General features: G+C 38.5%; 1 protein-coding gene across 1 annotated transcript; it reads right to left on the reverse strand.

Moving 5' to 3' along the window:
- Positions 1 to 342: 342 nt before the first annotated feature.
- PBLD (phenazine biosynthesis like protein domain containing) lies at positions 343 to 13,179 on the reverse strand. Its single transcript, XM_058841702.1, has 9 exons — positions 13,041 to 13,179; positions 10,928 to 11,027; positions 9,353 to 9,451; positions 8,727 to 8,836; positions 8,566 to 8,595; positions 7,938 to 8,026; positions 6,618 to 6,790; positions 5,718 to 5,780; positions 343 to 982 (listed from the first exon to the last, which is right to left on the reverse strand). Exons 1-9 carry the CDS (start codon positions 13,122 to 13,124, stop codon positions 870 to 872), a joined length of 861 nt encoding a protein of 286 aa, XP_058697685.1. The 5' UTR covers positions 13,125 to 13,179; the 3' UTR covers positions 343 to 869.
- Between the last annotated feature and the right edge of the window lie 508 nt (positions 13,180 to 13,687).

A 13,687-nucleotide genomic window follows, 5' to 3' on the forward strand; every position in this document is an offset into this window, starting at 1 on the left:
CCAAAGCAAAGCTTAAAACAGAGGTTACTTGAAAGGGAAAACAGTTTCAGCTAGAGTAACTGAAAGTTCTGGATTCCCAACAAATCCAGGGAAAGACCACATCATGATAACAAAATCTGAAGCAGTACACTTCATGAAGATTATAGAAGAAACTTTCAGTTTAGGAGAAAATCTTCAGGTATTGAAAAATAATTGACATTGCTGCACCAAATAATTCAACCAATAAATTTCAGATCTTAATCAGCTTTATGTACATCACAAGGTCAATCTGTTAAACCTGTCTTCTAAACCTTTAATTAAAACTATTGACTAAGCAGCAGTGCTACGATCAAAGACAATACCATTCAACTTTGCAAAATACTGTTCATAAAAGAGAACCACAAGGCACATTTCTAAACCATTTATATATTTTCATCATTTAATTCAAGCAAGTTAATGACCATGGCTGTCATTTCAATATACAGCTGAAAAAAAAATTATTTTTTTTTATTAATTCAGATTTCATGAAATTTCAATTCTCAGACAGATGCTTACAGTTTAGTCCAGGAAGCAGTAAGGGCTTTTAGCATGGAATTTGGAAATAAAGAGAAAAATAATTTAAAAGCAGAAAAACAAGACAGCTGCACTTGAACACTTTCAAAGGTCAGTGTCCATAGGAAGTGGCAAGATGGAAGTGAAGAATACCGAGGATCTTGAAGATCAGAAGTACTTCCAAGCAATTTTTAAGAATGGACAATGAGTAATCAAAGCCTTTTGAGAATAGTACTGCTGTTATTCTGTTAATTCACTGCCCAGAATTGAGATAAAATCAGCATAATCAGAGTAACCTAAAGATTAGTGAGAGAAGAGGGAGATTAGTGCCAGTTCTTTCAGAAAGTCAGGTTTCCTTTTAACACAACAGCAGTTTGCCCCGCAATGTCAACTCTTCCGTCAGTGCGCACGGAAATCTTCAACTCTCCTCCACGGCGGGAACATTGAAAAGCTAAACAGAAACAAGAACCCAGAGTTAAAAACTAGTGTGTATCACAAATTATTTAGAAATCCATGAAAACTCGAGGAAAGGAGGCTTCTGGCTGCAGAAAGCAAGCAGCACCAGGGCAAACAGTGCACCAGGGAGACCCTGGAGGAATTGCCTTTAGGGATGAAGGTCAGCTGAGGATGTATTTCAAACTAGACCTTGCCTATGACAAAACTGCTAACTAATACTAGTAGTGAAGTGTAGTTTGCTTTGTTGTAGCAAATTAAGTTTCTTCTGTGTATCTAAGAAGTCTTGAATCCTCCCTTCATGAGATACACATTTTGGGGGGAAGAAGGAAGAACACCAAGCATTATCTGCATGAGAATGAATAACCATTTAACCGGCACTGAACTCCCAAAGTTGACATTGCATCCAAAGAATCTGCCTGGCTAAGGGGTGAATAAGCTCACAAAGGCAGTGGGAAAAGTCTACAAAGAAACACAGATGCTGCCTCAGCTGTCACAAACTGACACCAAATCCTTACACAGGCAGCAACAGATACTGATTTCTAGAATCTTGAAGACATAATTTAATACAAGCAGATAAACTTGAAGTAGAAACAGCCTCCTGCTTGTAATTGCTTAGAGGATTAAGCTTTTGCCTGAGCTGTTGAGCCACACACAGGTGGGATGACGTTCACTTAGCACATGGAGCCTCTAACTTGTTCCAGCAGTCCCATTTTAGTTGCACGACTTGACCAGAAAATGGTCTGGTTCAGATGGCATTTAGAAAAGGTTTGAGTTTTGAGTAGAGTTGCTTTTTTGAAAGGCTCTAAATGGATGAAGAGGGAATAATGTTCAGCCTCCCGACTCAATGAACTCCCAACTGCTCCAGAAGTTGTCCAAAGCTAAAGGGCACATTTTTCCTCTCAAACCCACAATTGATAAATTGGGTAGAGATTGTATCCAGATGCCAACAGAGCACAGGCTCTCTGATGGCATATTGCTGTATGCTTTAAAACTATTTCTCAGCCACTGCTGCTAAGAAAGCTCTTCTTTGATCAGATTAGATTCTCAGACAAAGCAAGCACTCCAAAAGAGAGGAAACAGGAACTATTTATCTGATACTGATACTTTCTGTTCTTTTCCATTTACAGAACCATGGGTTGTTTTTAACTTGTCAGGACACCATCTCTGAATGCAGTAATGCTTCAACTGAGTATTTTAGACTCTTAAAGACTCAGGCCAGCTAAAATTGATCAATTATTACTCCCAGGTGTGGAGACACACCTAAGCTTTTCCACTCTCAAATGATAGCAGATTTAAATAAAAGAGATTATTCAATACTTCAAAGGTTGTTTGGGTTTGGTTTTTTCTTCTTTAAATGTTCAAACTCTAGCTCTTTCATGTCAGGATTACTAAAATTGTTTTGATATTGGTCCATTTTATTTTGCTTTTAAAGAAACTTCCAAAGTAGAACAAAAACAAAAAATAACCCACAAAAGAAATTTTTAGCCAAGCTTCTATGAAAATAATACTTGATCTATTCCTTGTCTCACCCAAAAGCACTGATGTTTCACTCTGTGCCCAAGAGTAAACAGGCCTGCACAAAACATTTCAATACCTAGAGGATTTCATTGAACAGCAGTGCCACTGGAGGCATTCAGGCATCTCTGAAGTGCACTCACCTTTTAAATCACAAAGCTGCTGCATGATTTTCCATGCTTGTATTTACCAGAAATATCTCATACTATATAGATTTTATACTTATCTTCTATGAAAACAAGTATGTACAATGTACAAACAACATTTAGCAGCTGAACTCACAGTGCCCTGGGCTCCTCTGTGGTTAACCTGACACACAGGGAAGTTTAGGAGCAGCCACCAGGCCCGTGAGGTTGAATATGCTGATATCACAGTATCACACTCCCTGCACTCACCCAGCAGCTGCTGGCCTTGTACAAACATTATCCTGTTGTTTTGGAGCTTCTTTCCAGCCTAGATGGAGCCAAATGATCCCTGCTTAATGAATTTAAGGACTAATGGTTTTTCTTCATAATGTCATCAGAATGACATCAACTCAGGAAGAAGTGGCACTCTTGTAATAATATTTAAAGAAATCACTAGTATTTTCTTTGAATTTCTAAACCCTATAGAGGAATGCTGAAAGAAGCACTTGTTCCTTAACCTAAGTGAAGACCTCCAAGACTTTTTTTTTTATCTTAAGAAAGAAGATGGACAGATCTGGTGATTGATGAAGAGAAACACCTCTCCTTTGAAGAAATGTTACATTTGTGCACAAATCTGATGTTGTCAATCTGTATGCTGAGATTACTTGGAAAAGATGAAAGCGGAAATGAAAACTCTTGACTTCATGAGAATTCAAATTAGCAAAAATTTAAATACAGGTAGATTTACTGTATCTTAACAAAGCAACTTCTGTCTTTTTATGTGTTTTGGTGGTGGTGGTAACGTTGGTGGCAATTTTTGTTTCATTTCTGCCCCCCTTAAATGCTATAAACCTGTTCAGTACTGGAAGGAAACAGAAGTTAAAGGCAGTAATTAGAAACAAATTTCCCCACAAATTAATACTTCAGCTGTCTGAATATGAAAATGTCTTGTATAGCAAGATTCCCCTAACTTAACCTGAGATAAAAACTGTCCTGGATAAGCCCTGTCCCATCACACTAATTTGTAATAATCTCTAATTTGTCTGGTTGTATGGAATTCCTCATGCAGGTTTATAAATGTTACCTTAGAAATATGACAACATTGTGAAGAGCTGTTATACACTGCCTTCACTAGCAACTGGGAAAGTCCATACATCTGAGAGATTATAACTTGTACACATTGCAGAGACTCCTCAAATGAAAGAAAGGACTGATACAAAACTCTGATTTAACCAGCAGCTTAAATCCAAGGACATGTACCCAGCTTCAAGAAAAGATCATAATGTATTTCACCTTTTAAAAGTACTGGAAAATTCTCTTTGTAGTTGGTGGGGGTGGTTGTTGTTCAACAATTTAGTCTAAAAAAAGTAGGAAGAGAACCCAAACACAGGAAATTAAGTCTGATGCTTCAGCAGAGCTGCAGCTGACCCCTCCTAAAGGCCTCAACAGCCAGAGAGATCTGACAATAGATTTAATGTTCCTTATTTTTATATTATTTTATATGTAATCTATTTGGGAACTAACAGATCCTTCATTTTATGGAAGAAATTCTTCCTTTATTCTTGCAAAGTATCGGATATTACAGAAGCTACCACAGAGGTTTCTAAAAAGTCCAAAGCCTCTCTTATTTATTAATATTTGGTGATATGGAATGTCCTTGAATGCCATCTACCTTTTCCAAATAATCTCATTAGTAACAGAATTTGCCCAGTACTACCTGATACCTCTCAGATAGACACAGGTAAGGGAAATTCATAAACATACATCAATTTAACTTGTCCTGTTTGAAACAGTTTTGTATGATTTCTACCACAGAAGTTTGAGGACGTACATGCATGGAATATGAATTTTTAAAAAAACAACACAAACCTATCTTGTGGACAGACAGGATTTTATTTTGTTCTAAACACAATGGAGAAGCTGATTACAATATCAATTGTAATCGTGGCTGCTTGAGCTAGCTTCTCTAAAAGCAGAAATGGGACAGTACATACAAAATACATGAAAATGCAAAACAGGCAAAAAGTGTCAGTTTTAAGTACAGAAAGAATTCTATTTGAGTACTTCAAGAAGCACTGTCTGTAGATGGTGTGGAGGGTCCAAATTTCTCATCCAAAAATGTCAAAATCTCCTGAGAAACGGGCCGGTCCGTAAGGACACGTTACCAAAGACAGTTTTTCATCTTCAGAAAATATATTGAGATTTCCCCCCCACATTAGCTTAACATAATTTAAGCTGTCACAGATACTGTGTGGTGTAAATGCAAATACAAGATCTTTGGGACAGAATGTTAAATCTTTCCTTCAGTCTGTGATGGAGAAGGTCCTGTTCATGGTGGATCCTTTAAAGACTTACCATGCTCAAGAAAATTCATTCTGAGATTCATCTGACCAAATGAAGGAAGGCATATACTCAGGGTAGCTGTTTGTTTGGAAAAGTGTTTAGTTTTATGCACAAAGAACCTTATTAGATCAAGTAGCCAACCTCTGTTCTAAACTAAATGTGACCAGAGGCTTGTGTGCAGAATTGCCCTCTGTCCCCTTTGTGGGGCTGAGGGTATTTTGTATTGCTTCTCTTGCTCTTCTGTTCCCTGCAAAGCACTAGAACAGGAGAAGCAAGGAGTCACCCAACACCTCCTCATCTAGCACTGTCATGTTAACAGCTTCTCTTGGCTTTTTTCCCACCATGTTCTTAGGTTTCTTGGTTAATAACAAAGATGTGATCTAATAAGCATATCTCACTGATTGAACCAAAACACATAGACGACATCCCCTGAGGTTCACCAAGCTTCAGCTATGATGAAAGGCCATCAGAACTAAAATCCAAGATCAAAAACCGACTGCAGAGAGTTATGATCCAGAAACCGACACTTCAAACTCCCTGGGGCGTGATGTGTCATGGTGGTGGATAGGAAAGAAAGCAATTTCTCAAAGATTACCTCACACACAAAATATTGCATAACATTCTATTCATCCTGAGTAAATGGATAGGGAGTTATTGTTACAGTTTGGATTGCAGTAGTAATACAACCTTTTCTAGTGAGTAGATTTACATAAATTAACAGCTTTGCAATAAAACAGTTTATCTTACCAAGCATTTCTTTCTTCCCCAGCTGCTCTGACCAGTAGCTGCTTAAAACAGCATGAGCAGATCCTTAAAATAAATTGGAAAACAAAGTACAGAATTAAATTATAATCACCACTTTACAGAGTAAGCATAGTCAAAATGTAAATATCATAAATCAAGTGCCACGTGTGTTTAGGGTAAAAAAAACCCTACAGAGTTTGCACAGCAGCCAGAACTTAAGGCTTTATAATTTCAGTTCATGGTAAAGCAGTATTACTTCCATATCTTCCATTTTCAATGGAAATCTTGCTAGGTGAGGGCATCATCATTAGCCACAACTCTCAGCAGGCTAATAATTAAATGTTACCTCAGCAAAGGACACCATCCTGCAGCAATCATCACCACAGTGAGTACAACATCAGAAGAACAGACATGTCTCGCTGCCCTGAGCATGCAGCCAGCTGAGCTCTCATAGGCCTGAGAACAGCAGCAGTAAACGAAACAAATTCCTAGTCATGAAACTAGGGATGGTCTCAGCTGAAATGCACAGGGAAAAAACCCAAACAAAAATCCAAAGCACCACAAAAAAAAAAGAACACCAAAAGAAGTGGATATAAATTTTCCCTGCAATACTCATCCAGTACTGAACTAGTCTCTCACTTTTCTCTAATTGGAATACTTGAGGGAAAAGATCTGAAAAAGACTCGAGAATATCTGACCTAATGATAGCAAGAGCTGAGTTGATTTTTTTCTGAATGAGGTGGCCTCGGTCATCAAAGTTTTCTGTTTCATGAGCACTCCTGCTACCCATATCAACCAATGATTTATAGGAGACTCCAAAGTACAAAAACAGATTAATTTTAGTAAGAACTTTTTAAATGAACTGAAACAAAAGTACGAGTTGCTTGTCATAGAAACACATACCTGTAACGGGGTCTTCCAGAACTCCATACCAAGGTGCAAAATATCTGGAGTAAAAATCATGGCCTGTTCCACTGGAATTTCCCTTAACAGTGAGAATGAGTCCTTTCACTTTTCCTGTCTTTTCAGCTGACAAAAATCGTTGTGCACTCACTTTCAAGTCTTCCAACACAGACCTTGAACGTATTTGAATGAAATTGAAAATCGAAATTTTAATAAAAAATTGAAATTTTAATCGCCCACATTCTTCATTTTACATCAATGTAAGCATTGAAAAGAAAAATAAAGCTATAGAATCATCTTCTCTACAGTTCCAAACCAGCCCTAAAATATTAGAGGAGACAAGATTCCTAGCTTTGTCCTCCCAATGGTATTTGACATAAAATCACCTTGAACCTCATACACTCTGAATGAGCAGAGAAAAAACCTCAAAACATGCATTTCCTATTAATTTCTGAAAAGAGAACATCCTGAAATAGCAATAAAAAGAAAAAAACTTTTAAAAATCACACTTTGTTTCAACATTTTTAATCACTGAAAGAATTATTGCCTCACTACAAAATGTGCCAAGTGCTCCACCTCCTTTCAAGAGCAGGCAAATACCTAGCATCATTCAGCTCTTCATGGCATTCTAAAGCAGTCTACAACTGGCTGATACCCCCCTAAAAAACAGTCTGAAAGAGTGAAATTCTAAGTACTCAGCTGAGAATATTTCTTTTTCCCCATTACCCCAGACTTTAACCACTAGTTAGGCCAAACCTCAAGTTTGTAATAATAGTAATTTGACCTGATTAAAGCAGCTATGCTTTGGCAGTATGTACCTAAATCATTCCTGAATTAACAATTTGAAATTCAAACGAGATTAACAAATGCTTTGGATAATTTGAATTGGAATTTCCTCTCTAAAGCTACTTATGGTGCTGTTAAGCACGTGTAAGCAGATTACAGTCCATGGAAGGAAGAACCCCTGGCATTCTCTGTCAGTGTGCCCTGGACTGAAGCAGGACTCCCAGTTTCCTGCCAGGTTACTGGATCATCTTTAGACTCAGATGGATGAGAAAAATACACCATCATTAAAACTGTTTCCTACACCTCCTTCTCTTGAAGACAGATTTCAGAATGATCTTATTTGGCTTTGCAGCTTCAATAAGCTCGTACTAAAAGATAAAATAACCACTTTACACAGAAATTTACATCAGATGTTTTTAATCTCCACCTGATTTAAAACCAGATAAAAGAGCCTAGTATGGAAGGAATAGAGATTAAACAGGCCAACTCAATTTCTGCATCCTTGATTAATAACATTAAGAGAGTGTAAGACACCTTTCATAAGTATCACTGAGGCGGACTAAGAGCTTCTTTGTGTCGGGAGAGTAACGAACATCTTGAACAATCATGTCACCAACAGCTGCCTGGTGGAAAATGAAAAGGAAACAGAAAAAACCCAGCATCACTTGAATATAAAATATTATTTCCTTAGCATTTCTGTAGCTAGAACATTCCCTGCTAGAAGAGGGCTTATGCAAGGTCTTCCATGCAACCCTCAAGTACAGGAAAAGCAAAGGCACCGAGTGCATGAATGGATATGGGGGAGTCACAAGCCCCACATATGCCAATTTGGGAAGAAATCCAAGACCTAGAGGAGGGCAAGGACACAGACTGCCCTCTTATGCACACAAAGGGCTGAAAATGCCCTTTATTATTGAAATAAATATTGACACTTGGGTCAGTGGTAGTGGGAGACACAGGTTCAGCTGCAGCATTTTGGAGAATTACACTCCCTGACCTACTGACTCATTACTGAGAGCTTTGAAGTCTGGTGTTTCAAATTCAGGAGTGCCTCGAGCAGTGCCTTGTCACCATTTTTTAGCCATTTTAATATATAAAAATAAGCAAAGCTATTATAAATGTTTTTTCTAATACAATGGATTCTGATGGATTCTTCTTTTACCTTTATTAATTCTTCTACTTCCTTAAGTTCCTGAAGAAAATAAAAACACACACTGTAAATAAATGCAGTATAGGAAACTACAGACAGACACATATACTGACATACACATGCAAACAAAACACTTTCCTTGAAAGCCTATCATGAATAAAACTTTGACTAACCTGGGGATAGGCTGTGTAAAGTGGCAAGTCCAGGACAATATGATCTTTCACTTGTCTGGCCTTTAATTCCCCACTCAGTGTCACAAATGTGAGAACTGAATTTGTATTTTCTAGAGAGAGAACATTACAACATTATCAAACAAAAGAATTTTAATCTAAATTATTACAGCCCTGGGAGTAGTTCAGAAAAAAAAAAAAAGATAGTTATGCACTCAAACATATCTAGAGTAACTCTGTATTCTGGGCAAAATTCCCAACTAACTCAATAAATCTGCTGAGGCTAATAAACACAGCAATTGTCAGGGAACCACTACTCCTGCATGGGAATGCATGGGAATGTCCTTTCAATAGAAAGAGCAATACTCTCTACCCATCAAATCCTCCTGTACCTCTCCCAGATGATGTTTGCATATTTAGCACTTTATTCTTAAACAAGAGTAATAGCAGGGCATTGGAATCACAGAGCACAGGCTTGTAACTACAGAGCAGTAGTAAAAGGCAATACCCAGGGTATCTCCATTTGTGTTCTATAGATGTTCTGAGTGTTTAATTACCTAAAAAATAGAGGTGTTAATTAGAAGTAAATGTTCTAAAAAGTTTTAGTAATACATAGATTGTAAACCTACTTTGTACATGAAATAACACAGCAGCTGATGCAAGAGTAGCATGACCACAGAGAGGAACTTCATTGGCTGGGGTGAACCACCTGAGCCCAAAGCAGGAACCTTGAAAAAATAAAATTCAGTTAGTGCTATTAAGTGGGAAAAGTCTATTTCTTCATTTTATCTCAACATCTAAAGAGTTTTTAATGTTTCAGTTAATCAAAATGCATGTTACAATCAGTTCTGCTCCCAAACACACTTCTAGGTACCCATTTCACACGGATTTTTAAGAATAGCCATCCCTTTTGAATCAGCTCAACAACCTTTGCATGCTGCACAGATTTTTCTTTATCCTAAACAGATCTTATTTAGAAGATAAAGTCTTCATGCCCTTGTGTATTGTGAAATCCTGCAAAGGCACAGCCATGATTTGTATACACCTGCAGGTCTGGTTACCATTGAGGTCATGGATGGTTTTGTTGGTAAAATGGAACCTGTACTGGAGTCAGCTCAGTTATGATTTATTTTGCTTAAACCACAAGTCTGGTAAAAGTCTCTAATGTCTACTAACCCTTCATTTCACTAAAAATCATATTCCTATTTCCTGTTTAAAAATTTTGGAACACATGTGTATGATACGTGGTTTCCTGTAGCTTTTGCAGATGCATTTCAAGTGAATAATTACCATAAAAACACTATCCTTACAGTTACTACTATCCTTAATATTTTTAATTACAGAGACTATACAAAATCCTACTCCCTGTACAATCCATCAAACAACAAAGATGATAAACCATGGCTCCTTAACCTGGAATCTAAGTCCAGACTAGTGGAGTCCCAGCTCCCTGGCTCGTGCTCCCACACAACTGCCAAGTGAGCAGATTCAGATCAGCAAGCTGACTCAGCTGAAAATTAATCCACAGAGTGAGTCTGAATGAATTCTCCATATTCCTCTGATGTTTTCTACCTTGCCCAATGTCCCTCCAGTTCCTCCCAACTCATGCACTACCAGCAAACACCAGTCTACTCCCTCTATTTAAACCAGCCAAAGGAGCAGCCTAAAGACGTTTGGATCACTCCAGAATTCCAGAATTTCTGTTAGAAACCTGTATTTTCCAGTATTGGCTCCACAGACACCTGATGAGACTTTGTGACAAACTCAAATAACATTACAGTTACCCCAGTGATGATTGTCTGAACAGCCCAGACAGATTCATCTCACTTTGCAGTCTTGTGCATATGGAATGAGCATATTCCATCTCAATTCTTCTGCTTGTATAAGGAATTCTCTCAGGGTATTATTAGCAAAAATAAGGGAAATATTAATTGGAAGACGTCTGCTTAACATTTTCTTGTTTATTTAGTAAAAGGCATTAATGGTCTGAATTCTGAATAAATATGTTTATCTTGTAAAATAAAATTGAGCACAAACACTTGCAAGAATCCACATGCAATGGTCTTATTATGATCTTAAGATACATCACAATTTCAAAACTTTGTTTTGCTGTCTTACAAATTAGCACCATTCCTTATAAATGTACCCAGAGTGTCTTCCTATTCTTTTGTTAGATATATTGGAGGGCAAACAGAACCACTAACTTTTGGTAAAGTCATCTCCAGGTTTCAGTTTTCTGATGAAAGCTGTTTCTGAAAGGTTCATTTCTGTTGCAATTTTTTGGTGCAAATCTTCATCCAAGTCCTAGGGATGAAATAACAAATCCAATCAAGAGCAGGCCAAAAAATGCAGAACCAAACTTTCTGTCAAATACAGTCTTTTAATTTTCTAACATAATAAAACATAGATTCAGTTTTAATTCAAAATACTCTCTGAGAGTAAAAAAAATGAAAGTGGGACAATACCTCACCCCAGTAGGGGCTGAGAAGAGACAAACTGGGGAAAAAACAAACAAACAAACTGCTGGAGCTCACTAAGTACCTGTGATTTAAGGCAGTGAACATTGATCCCAAGATCCCCAAGCCCCAGGGATTGTATAACATTCTCCCTGGCCCATGTCCCACTGCTCTTTCCCCACGGTAATGCTGTCAGACCAGGTTTGAGAATGCGATCTTTGAAATATTGAAACTCAAGTGAAATAAAGCAGTAAAGGGACCTGGTCAGGCTCAGCCTCTGAGAGATAAAATGTGCCCTCTTAACTTTAATTACTTCCTTTAATAACTAATCCTTTTCAGGCAATAATCCCATAGTACAGCTTCCAGCCAATACACTAGAGCTGTACTTGCAGAATGAAATCTGTGCAGTTAAACCACATTCTAACATTTTACAGTAGTTACATTCCCTTTATCCCAGGAAGAATTTTGTCAGTTACTGTAAAGATCCTAGACCAGAACAAAAAAGAGTAAAAATGTGATTAAAAAGAACTTTTTTTTTCTTTTTTAAATAACATGGAACTTTGTTGAAATACTGCCATCCTGTGGCACCTCTGAAACTCAAAAAAGACTGGTTTTGCCTTTCTTGCATTTCTCCCGATTTTTTCCTGCAAAGCATCTGCCGAGACTCTGGAGGGAGCACAGAACAGTTGTTTTGCATGGCTGCATCACGCTTTCTTCAAGCTTAGACTAAAATGCTGAATTAGGATCTCAGCTTTAGCTGTCACACTAAAGCCTTTACTTCCAGGAACTGTAGAAAAAAAACTTTTTAAACGTCTGCATTCCAAAGACATCATGCAAGTAAGGTGGCCTCAGGATATATTAATGTAATAAAGTAAAATTAATATTAAAAAAATGCAATTAGAAGCTCATAATTTTAAAGCAGAGATCATTTTGAGAGTACTTAGATTTTATAGGGCCAAAAATTCTGAAGAGATATATTCCCAGTAATAAATAACCTGGAAAGCAGGCAATCTTATATGAGATTTAGACAGACTTAGGAATATCTGGAAAAGGTTCATATTGTCATTACAACCTGTTACCATTGGCTACTCTATGCCTATTTTCAAATTTACAATTTTTATCAGGCGTTACTATGCAAGCAATAAAATTTCTGTAAATTTCTAATCCCTCTTAATAATTATCTCTGTTAGAAATCAGTACCAGTTAGAACTAACCGTGTTATTTAAAACTGCTTACCCTGAGGAGTAGAACTACTGTCAACTGCACCAAAACTGCCATGCAAAATGGAAGCAATAAAAACTGCTTGTTTAAACTTGGCTAAAGCTGCACCCAACACACTAATGGCAAAAGACTCAAATCCAGGTCTATACCTGCTCTTTTTCTTTCCAGAGAACGAGGAAAAATGAAAGAAAAAGAAAAAAGGGAGAAAACCCACACAAAAAGCACACGCCAGAGTTTAATCCTTCTACTGAGTACTGATTCTGTTTTACAGTGTTACTTTTCAGATTTCACTCTGAATCCTTCTTAATCCTCCAGAATCTTTATTCTGGATCATTCTTGAAGAAATTAAGCCATTTTCCTTGACTTAACTCAAAATAAATCCAGTCTATTCCTTAATAAAATATTTTTAACAGCCCACAAAAATTCCGATGTTGTCTCGTATGGCATCGTTTTGATGAAAAAAAAAAGCACCTCTGTGCTAATTTCTCTGTATTCTGGCGCCACAGAACAAGTCTGGAAAAGAGAAGTCTCGAGTAAAGAAAGCAAAGTCTGATGCAGTGCTGAGCGTTCTCGCCAAGTACAGAACAGCAAATGTCATCGCAGTACCTCAAAAAACAGCTGGTTTTTTTTTTTAACTTACATTTTCAAGCAGACAAACTGCCGCGGGATTTCCAGAAAATGGCCGGTTTGTAAATGCATCAACCGTAAAAATTGGGATTTGCATTGTCTTGTGCACCCGTTTAGCCGCAGGCTGTGCTCTGCAAACTACTCTCTAACCTTTTTTAACCTAAATCGACAGCCGAACTCCGAGTTAATGTTTTCCTGACGGCAGGCGGAGCCAGCGATCCCATCCCGTCACTTCCTAGCGCCGACACTGATTATTGAGACTCCTTTCTACGCCCCTGGGGACCCGCACTGATTTTTTTTTTTTTAATTAAAACACACATTTTAGCCTCCCTCACCACCAGCCCCTGAAGGCCTCAACGCGCCCTTTCACCACAGTGCCCGGCCCTGCCTGCCCCGCGCTGAGGGAGGCGGGATCCTGCCCGGCTCGGCAGCTCTGCTGAGGAGACGTGAGCAGCCATTGCGTGCGCCCACAGTGGGCAACCTTCCTCATCCTCGCTCCCTCCCAAAGCTGCGCCGAGGGAGAAGGACGCCCTGAGAGGGACACAAGCTCCAGAGCCCGACCGGCCGCCAGCGCGGCCGTGAGGCGATGGCGCCGTGAGGCGATGCCCGGGCGCGCGCGCTCCCGCTTGGCGCCAAAACGAGCGGCGGCGGCGGCGGCCG

The sequence above is a fragment of the Poecile atricapillus genome, chromosome 6 (genome assembly GCF_030490865.1).
Source record: "Poecile atricapillus isolate bPoeAtr1 chromosome 6, bPoeAtr1.hap1, whole genome shotgun sequence".
Classification (NCBI taxonomy): Eukaryota; Metazoa; Chordata; class Aves; order Passeriformes; family Paridae; genus Poecile; species Poecile atricapillus.

Coding starts and splice junctions, on each gene's coding strand:
- PBLD (XM_058841702.1), bottom strand. CDS start 13,124: ATGCAAATCCCAATTTTTACGGTTGATGCATTTACAAACCGGCCATTT. Junction 9,452..10,927: donor TGGAGATGACTTTACCAAAA/GTTAGTGGTTCT, acceptor TATTTTTTCAAG/GTTCCTGCTTTGGGCTCAGG. Junction 983..5,717: donor GGGGAAGAAAGAAATGCTTG/GTAAGATAAACT, acceptor GTTTCTGTTTAG/CTTTTCAATGTTCCCGCCGT.